The 9,910-nt window shown below is 42.8% G+C and overlaps 1 protein-coding gene across 1 annotated transcript in view; it reads left to right on the forward strand.

Moving 5' to 3' along the window:
• The window catches only part of FIG4 (FIG4 phosphoinositide 5-phosphatase), a 151,869-nt gene that overhangs the window by 25,946 nt on the left and 116,013 nt on the right, over window positions 1-9,910 (forward strand). The window contains exons 2-3 of the mRNA XM_045294607.1: window positions 1,280-1,378; window positions 4,074-4,197. Of these exons, the coding sequence (XP_045150542.1) occupies window positions 1,280-1,378; window positions 4,074-4,197 (223 nt within the window). The remainder of the gene's footprint in view (window positions 1-1,279; window positions 1,379-4,073; window positions 4,198-9,910) is intronic.

Here is a 9,910-nt window from a genome sequence, read left to right on the forward strand (position 1 = left end):
GGGCTAACCTTTGACCAGGTCCAAGGTGCCAACACCTCTTAATTCCCTCGGTCCAGGAACTTTGTGAAGCTCCTCTCTGAGTTTTGTACTGCCTGTACTTCAGGAGTCTCGCGCCGAGCTTTAGAAGCAGATGTATACTTAATGACAATAAAAAGAGCATCCACCAGTTGCCCCCAGTTTAGAGTGAAAACAAAACCAAGTGTTCACGTTTTAATGGGAACTTTTTCAAACCCTACCCGTTCTTCCAGGTTCCGTTCAAGCCCCGCCTTTTCTGGGAGTTTATGCAGGTAGAGTAGTTCCCAGTCATCATTTCTTCCCCTGGTTTCTCACGTTGGACCATTGGTTTAGAAAGCCTTGTGTTGATATTAAATTGCTTTGTGTGTCTATAGCTTATCCAACCATGAGATGGTCAAAATGCCAGTTGATTATAGCAGAGTCTTGTACGTGTTGGAAAAGGCTCATCCCCCCTCGCCCCCGCCCCCAAAGGACTGTTTTGCAGTAAAATGCCTCCAACTATTTTTTCAGAAAAAGTGTTACTTAATTTGGAACCATACTTAAAGATGTATCCATTTTTCTAAAGAACATTTTCACTTCCATAGGAGATTATTATTTCCCTACATTTCACTTAGTTGTCTCATTCTCCGTCTCATTTAAGGAGACAAATGCCCTGCATTCAGGTAGCACGCTCCTAGGAAGGGTTGGAGAAAAGAAGGAATACTAATTCATTGCTCAGTGAATTTTATTAAAAGCAGTTCTGGAAAGTACGCCCACTTTATTCTTCCATAGGACTTTTGGGTAGAGTCTTTTGCTACGTTACAGTCGTTTCCATCAAAGTCTTTAGCAAATCGGTAAAGATGTATTTGGTAATGTATCAGCATTTTAGTAGCTGTAATTGTCTCTGCATTCATAATTATATGGTAGGCTTTCTACTTCTTACTAGAGCTGTGGCTTTCGGCGAAGTTTAAATGTCAGCCCCCAATCAGTTACGCTAATCTCTAATTATATAATGTAATTAAATTCACCTGACCTGGTTACTGGGCACATTTCAGGAACCAGGCTGATGCTTATCTTGACACTATTAAGAATATTTCTATTTGAAAATTGACCTTTGGAGTAATTTTACAGCTTTTGTTTTATCTGCCAATTACAGTTCACAGAAACAGTTCTTTTGATGTTTCCTGAATATATTAATGTATTTCATTAAAAAAACTGAAATGATTCTAAAATATGTAGAAGACAAAATGCTTGAGAAACTAACAACATTCCTTTTTCTTTATAGAGATATTTTCTAGTTGGGAGCAATCATGCAGAGACAAAACATCGAGTCTTGAAAATTGATAGAACAGAACCGAGAGATTTGGTTGTAATTGATGATAGGGTAAGTATCGTCATTATGTAAGGAATAAATGTCTATGCCAGTTGATGAAGAGAATCTGAAATGTCCTATCAGCATCTAGTGATAGGTCTTTGTTATTATGCACCTATAAATTATGATTGTTTTTTCTTTATTGGCTAGAATTTAATTTCTAATAAAAACAAACAAGCAAGCCTATTGCCATCAGGCTGGTTCTGATTCATAGTGACCCTATAGGACAGGGCAGAACTGCCTCTGGGGGTTTCTGCGAAGGCAAATCTGACCGGAAGAGAAAGCCTGGTCTCTCTCCTGCAGAGAGGTTGCTTGTTTCGCACTGCTGACCTCTACTTAGCAGCCCAGCAGTGACCCACTCCATCAGCAGGAATTCCTCATCTCTGATCAAGGTTCCTGAAATGACTGACGTTCATAAGTATGCCAGCACATGTTACAATGTGGATGGACTTTGGAAATTATGCCAAGTGAAATAAGGCGGACAAAAAAGTGAAAATATTCTAGAATAGGCAATTTGTAGAGGCAGGCAGTTGATTAAAAACTACCAGGGGCTGACGGGAAGGGAAGAAGGGACCTTATTAGTTAATGAGTACAGAGTTTCTGTTTGGGATGAGGACTACATTTTGGAAAGAGATAGTGGTGTTGGTTACCCACCATTGTCAATATCATGCCACAGACTCGAACACTTCAGCTGGAAGGCGTACAGCCAGAATGCTCCTTGGAAGTTAGGATGGTGAGATTTCGTCTCAGTACTTTGTTATCAGGAGAGACCAGTCCCTGGCAAAGACATCGTGCTTGGTAAAGGAGAAGGGCGGTGAACAAAAGAGTAAGACCTTTGACAAGATAGACTCACTCGGTGGCTGCAACTGTGGGCTCGCAATTGTGGGACGATGCAGGCCTGAGCAGTGTTCCATTCTGTGGCTTAGGGTCGCTATGAGTCAGAAGCCACTTGCTGGCCCCTGAAGACAATATGGCTGGCACAGGTTGGGTGCAGTTTTGTGAGGTGTGTAAAGCAGGCAGGCTCTAAGTTGCCCCAAACTTGCTTTTCTGGATTATTTTAAAAACGATCGTGAGTACAAATCTGAAGCCCTCATGGCATAGTTGGTTATGTGTTGGGATGCCAACTGCAAGGGTAGCAATTAGAAACCACCAGCTGCTCTGCGGGAGAAAGAAGCTGTCTACAGTCTTAGAAACCCACCAAGACAGTTTTACCCTGCCCTGCAGGGTCACTGTGAGTTGGAATCGACTTGATGGCATTGAATTTGAGAGTTTTGATACAAATTTGAATCTGGCACCGAGGGCCTGAGCTTGCTCTGAAGCTGTGAACTAACTGGGAAACAGAGATAATTCTTGGCTTATTTTTAGAACGGTATTGTTATAGCAAGTACACACACACACATATAACATTTATCGACTTATTTATTTTTATTATAAAGGAAGGGGCTTTAAAACATTCTATGATCTTTTCATTCCATTTTCCCACAGATGTGTTTTTTTTAAATCATTTTATTTGGAGCTCTTACAGATGTTATAACAATTTGTAATTCAAATTAGATCAAGCATGCCTATACAATTTTTGCCACCATCAGATTCAAAAGATTTTCATTTTTCTTGAACTCCTTAGCATCAGCTCCCTGTTATCCCCTCCCTCCCCAACCCTACCTTCCAGGAGCCCTTATTGTTATATGTTATACATTATTACTATCATTATCCATGTCTTACACCATCCAATCTATCCGCTCACCTATAATTCTGTAATTACAGGCATCATTGCTATCAGTTCCCCCTTCCCCTCTCCCCCCCTTACTCCCACAGATGTTTTGAAGTACGCCCCCTCCCCTCCAGTCCCAGGATGACTAAATAAAAGCATGGAATTCTTTTAAATGAAAGAACATAAGATACCTTTCCCATGGAGGTTCCTGTCTAAGACCGTCTCTGCATCTGTGCACATGCCTGGTTTCTCAGGTGCATTTAAGCTGTGGTGTGGGACCCAGTCCACCAAGCTCTATGCAAAGCCATTACCTGTGTTAGAGTCATCCTAGATAAACTGTCTCGTGTTTTCCCACCCTCTTAGAACCGTGCACTAGTTCCTGGCTGTATTTGTGGGGAGGAGTGGTTGGTTAGGGACCCCTTTGAGAGTCTAAGGGATCCTCATAAAAATCTATGGAAATTCCCATGCAATTGTATGTATATTTGCCTGTATGCCTACATTGTTGTATACTCTTTAAAGAGGGTTGTAGACTTCTTGAAATTTACCTGTGGACCTATAAAGTTCTTCTTGATCTTTGTTTAGACACGAGCATAGGTTCCGAAACGTATTTGCCTACTTCCCCCTTTTTGAGAAAAAAAAAAAAAATTAGCTCCCCTGTGGCAATTAAAAACTTTTGCAGTATAACCCATAATCTGGGATAAAGTGTAAGTGTCTGCTCTGGCAGCCCCAGGGGGCAGTATTGTCTGCTTTGTGAAACCCTGATTTAGCTGATAAGCTCTTGACCCATTTTTTATAAGCAACAACGAGTGATCAAATAATCTACTTTTATTGCTCATTTTAAAGAATTTGTTAGCTTTTAAAAATTGTGGCTTAATCATACACTGTTATATACTTCACTGTGAAGAACAAGTGATCCTTGGAAGTGACTTACTTTTTAGGGGAATTTAATAAATAATGAGTTTATGAACCTGGCTGATGAAATTTGCTTCTTTCCAGCATGTATATACTCAGCAGGAAGTGAAAGAACTTCTTGGCCGCTTGGATCTAGGAAACAGAACCAAGATGGGACAGAAAGGATCTTCGGGCTTATTTCGAGCCGTTACAGCTTTTGGTGTTGTAGGTGAGAAATCTGCCTCTCTCACACACATGACTATATCGCTGTGTCATTCTGACCCAGGAGCTGTGATTAAGGAGTCAGGTAGCTCTGTGTTTCAGGTGTTGGGATGCTAATGGCAAGGTTGGTAATATAAACCTATTAGTCACTCCTTGGGAGAAAGATGAATCTGTCTGTCCCGATAAGATTTAGTCTCGGAAGCCCTACTTCGGGATGCCATGAGTTGGAATTGACTTGATGGCAGTGGGTTTGGCTTCAGGTTTAGATCTGTGGCTGTGGTTGTCTATAGAGCTCCACCATACTCTGATCTCGGCTATAGCCAGCAGACGGGAGTGTCGCATCCATCAGCTCTGTGCTCAGCACCACACTCTTTTATAGAAAACCAACTAGACACTCTATGTCACAGGGTTCTCAACCTGTGGATCGCGACCCTTTTGGGGCTGTCAAATGACCCTTTCACAGGGGTCGCCTCCAAGACTATCAGAAAACACTTATTTCTGATGGTCTTAGGAACCGAGACATCGCTCCTCGATCCGTCTCCAGGCAGGTCCGCCCACATGCAAATATGCCCACATATGAGTACTCAGCGTGAAGACTGTTACCCATGCTACACCATGCTTCAAGACAATATTTCATTTATTTGTCATTAGAAATAAATATTTCACAATATATAATTACATATTTTTGTGTGATTAATCACTATGCTTTAATTATGTTCAATTTGTAACAATGAAAATACATCCTGCATATCATTGACATGACAATTTATAACAGTAGCAAAATTACAGTTCTGAAATAGCAACGAAAATAATTTTATGGTTGGGGAGTCACCACAACATGAGGAACTGTATGAAAGGGTCGCGGCATTAGGAAGGTTGAGAACTGCTGCTCTATGAGGTTGATTCCGACGCATAGCAATTTTTATACAGGAAACAAACAAAAAGGTACTGGGTTCTGGCCTTTAAAGACTACTGTCTGGCTTGTTGTGTGAGGAGATCTGGTGTCATAGTGGTTATACGTTGGGTTGCTAACTGCAAGGTCAGCAGTTCAAAACCACCAATCACTCCACGGAAGAAAGATGAGGCTTTCTACTCCCCCAAAGAGTTACAGTCTTAGGAACTCACAGGGGCAGTACTACCCTGTCCTATAGGGTCTCCATGAGTCTGCATCGCCTTGATGGCCGTGACTTTGGTCTGGCTTGTTGTGGAGTGAAAGAAGCAAACATTCGCGTGGATCTGCCCTGCCGTTCGTTAGCAGAACTGAGAGACACAGGTAAAAGCAGCTGCAAAGGGCCCGGGAATTTTCCCCAGGGTTCTTCCAAAGCCGTGCTGCCCCTGTTGCACGCTGTAGTCAACCTTTTGTGACTGCCTCTTTCTTACTCACTGAGAAACTTTGTGTTTTTTTAAATCAGAGACTCTCAGAGACTTTGCTGATTGAAATGCTATCAAACATCCCACTCTGGCCTGAAGGATCTAAGCCACTTGACAGAGCAGCAGACAAGGAGTTCTGCGCACCAACATGCCACTTTGGTCCCAATGCATTGGTTTTGAGGAGACCAGACCCTGGGCCTCCTCAGTTCAGATTTGATGCCAATCCCTTTGTACACAGACCACCTTGGTCTGAACCTAATCATTTGAATTGTACCCAAAGTCCACCCTTCCCCCAAGCCCTCTCATAATTCTTTCACATTAGTGAGATGCCCCACATGTACTCTGTTCTGCAGTCCCCCTCCTTGCAGTGGGACAATAAGCCCCTCATTGCTGGATTGTGGAGTCCCTGGTGAGTATAGATTGGAGGACAGGGGCAGAGGACACCCACAAGTGCAGATAACACATTAAGATGCTGATTGAGCCAAACGTGTGGTATACTAAATACGGTTGGAGACTATATAAGAGGTAGAAGGGCCGGGAAACGTGGACTGGAGAAGGTGAGGCGTGAGCTAGATGCGGAAGGAGGAACTCGATTCGGACAGGGGTAGGGAAGAGAGGCACGTGGAAGCTGGACCATAAATAAGGAAGACCAGAGAAGAATCCATGCATTTGAAGTATGGTGCTGGTGAAGAACAGTGAAAGTACCATGGACAGCCAGAAGGACAAACAAATCTGTCTTGGGAGAAGTACAGCCAGAATGCTCCTTAGAAGTGAGGATGGTGAGACTTCATCTCCTGTGCTTTGGACATGTCAGGAGAGGATACTCAAAAAACCCACTGTCATCAATTCGATTCTGACTCGAAGTAACCCTCTAAGAGAGGGTGGAACTTCCCCTGTGGATTTCTGAGACTAACTCTCTACGGGAGTAGAAAGCCCTGTTGCCTTTGTCCCCCGGAGCAGCTGGTGGTTTAGAACTGCTGACTGTGCAGTTAGCAGCCCAACAAGTGACCGCTGCCCCAGCAGGGCTCCTAGTCTCTGGGAAGAATAGTCCCTGGAAACGACGTCAGACAAAGGAGAGGGCCGGTGGAAGGGAGGAGCCCCGACAAGCTGGATTGACACAGCGGCCGTCACCACGAGCTCAAGCATCTCAGCAGTTGGGAGGAGGGCGCAGGACCAGCGGCGTTCCCTTCTGTTGTACAGAGGCCGCCATCGGTTGCAACGGGTTTGGTTCGACGGGTTTCTCCAAATGTTAAAAAAAACCAATGGACTGGACTATATTGTTTCAACTGTTCATGTTGGGTTTTTGGATGAACATTTTCCATTTTTGTCACTCTTATGCTCTTTGAAAATGTACTTTCAGCCATATTTGAGTACTGTTCCCCTCGGAGTGCTCTCCGGTCTCTGCATGTGTCATTCATGTACCCAAGGTCTGTTTCGTGTTTAAGTGTCTTACGTGGGAAGGGAGGGCATGGGGTGACCTGGTTTCTTCCTCCTTAGCCCAGGCCTGTTAGATGTCTTCTGCTCGGTCTTCCAGGAATAAGTGTTTGTGGGCATGTACATGTCTGTGTGTGCCATCTAAGTTCATGCGTATAAATTCTATAAATCCAGATATGTGTTCAATTCCACATTCAGTCCTACTGGTATTTATAATCATCATCATCATCATCATCATCATCACTCAAAATATGGCTGAAGCACAATCAGCTTTCATTCAAATCAGATTTAGTTAGTTAATCGTTGAAGCTTAGTCTTGTAAATGCTAATGCTTTCTTTTCTCTTTTTCAATGTAAATTTCTAAGGTATATTTAATATGGAGGGCCTCATTTGCTAGGGCTTTACTATTCAAAAGTGAGCCCTCTTGACGCAGATGGGTTATTGAACTTGGTGCACAGAGAGCTGCCGAGCCATTCTGGAGTTCAACTGGACACTTGCCTTTCACATTGAGTGACCCCTAGACTTTGTCCTTTCTTGTTTTTTGGGGACCCAGTCATTCTCCATTGTTTTCAATTCTCAATAGTACTTCAAGCAGTAAATCTCGCCTCAACATTAACCTACTGATAACTAGGTTTATAAAACCAGAAACTTTATCTTAACCAATTTATAACCAAGTTGATAACCAGATGCTTTCTTGCACACACAAGTACTAGTGAATGAGCTCTGGGTGAAGGCTGAAGATGTATCTCTGATTTTCTCAAGTGGCAGTTTTAGGCATTGCTCTAGTTATGGCTCATGCAATTAGCGTACTGTTAGGTTTGTGCCTGCCCGTGAATGGGCAGTCAGTATAAGACTGACCTAGCAGCAAAGACACACAGTACTCTGCTAAGTAAGCATTTGTTACTTTTATGTAAATGAATTTGCTGTGTTTTGATTCTACTGCAGCTAAGGAGCCTTCGTGGTGTAGTGGGCTACACACGGAACTGCTGGGAGGTCAGCAGTTGGACTCAACCAGCTACTCCGCGGGAGAAAGACGAGGCTGTCTGCGCCCACAAAGATGTGAAAGAGTGAGAGACCCGAGGAAGGGGCGGTTCTACTCTGTCCTGCAGGGCTGCCATGTGTCAGAATCCACTGGGTGGGAAGGAAAGATTTTTAAAAAAACTTTGAAATGTAAATATAGAATCAGTGAAATATAAACAAGGAATTCATAAGAGGTGGTGGTGTAGTAATTTTTGCACTGGGCTGCTGACCGCAAGGTCAGCAGTTTGAAATCACCAGCTACTCTGAAAGGGAAAGATGAGGCTTTCTACTTTCGGAATTCGTTTCGGGAACTTACAGGAGCAGTTCTTCTCTGTCATGTAGGGTTGCTATGAGCCAGAATCCACTTGATAGCAGGGAGTTTGGTTTGGGGCTTTTTGGGCCTCATGAACGGCTTTCAAAGTATTGGCTGCTGAAACCCCCAGACAGACATTGCATCCTTCCCTCTTGAGGGGCAGGGGGTAGACTGGTACAGGTCTCACCAGCCACCTGAACACCTCAGCATGCGAATTCTCTCCTACTGCCCTTCGTTAGATACTTTGCTTGCTATCCCTCTCAAATGACACAGCGTCTCATGTTTGGAGAAAGAGAAAGCTCCTTTGCATGATGGCCATAACCAAGGCCTCTGGGAAGGACTTGATGGGATTGGTCTGGACCAGGAAGGAGCATGCCAGGATGCATGGAACGAAGACACAGAGAGTTTGCATGGCTTTTGGTATGTTGACGTGATGAACGAATGGACCCTTGGTAGATGCCTGCTACCAGTGAATCCTTTTAATTTGGTGTTATGTTTGACAGGAAGTGAATGACATTTCAGTTGGTAGGGAAGAGGAAGAGGGAAATCATCTCTTTGGTAATGCGCTGAAGGAATTTGTGCTGCTTGGAAAGAGTCCCTCTTGTACAGTAGATTTACTTTTCTTTCTTTTTCTTCATAATGGGAAATGTAAAGTGACATAAATAGCTAACATGCCAGTTGAGAGAAGTCGTTACAATGAAAAATTTTTCCTGGAAAATGAATATAGGGCACACATAAAGGGAAACTTGTTCACCTTGGAAATATTTACTTTGTAAGCCCAATTAAGTTCTCTTCTTGAATGTTTTAATGATGCTTCCAAGAGACTTATTCCTGAGTTATTATCCTTCTGAAAGGATAACTGCTTCCCAATGTGCTTTGCAGTCATCCACTTGGTGATTTTCCCCTTCCCATTCCTGTGTCCTGTAGCTTTAGTCCGGGAAGCTATGGCCCGTCTCTGCAGAGGAAAGGGGTCTCAAGCGAACAAGTTGAAAGAGGGCACTTTGCACTTTGTGGACTTTAAAAATATTTGTAGTTTTCATAGGTTTTTTCTTCCTCAGTAATATAGCTTATATAACCACAAGGTATTTTAGTTCATTCATGTTAATTCTTTTAATTAGTTTCCCTTTTTTGGTCAGCAGAGACTATCAAGGCACAGATGAAACATTACAGTCGATTCTTGAGCAAACATCCATGACATCAAGCTCCCTGGTCAAACTTTACAAATACACTACTTTCTGTGTGTGTGTGTGTGTGTGTGTGTGTGTGTGTGACAGAAAAAGAAAGAAGAGAAAAGAGGAGAAGAGAAGAGGCGAAGAGTTTGCTTGCAAAGATGCTGCTGGGTTGATGGATAGAAGATCCTTGGCTGATATTTTCTTTTAATACTTCGAATATGTCATCCCATTTCCTCTGGCCTTCATCATTTTTCATGGGAAATCGATTTCCTGCAGTTTTTGAGATTTTCTTGTTGTCTTGGGTTTTTTTTTTTTAAATAATGAAATTTATTTATTTATTTATTAATCGTTTTATTAGGGGCTCATACAATTCTTATCACAATTCATACATGCATCAATTGTGTAAAGCA

Source organism: Echinops telfairi, unplaced genomic scaffold (genome assembly GCF_000313985.2).
Source record: "Echinops telfairi isolate 266 unplaced genomic scaffold, ASM31398v2 ScPeMD7_3533;HRSCAF=4204_0, whole genome shotgun sequence".
Taxonomy (NCBI): domain Eukaryota; kingdom Metazoa; phylum Chordata; class Mammalia; order Afrosoricida; family Tenrecidae; genus Echinops; species Echinops telfairi.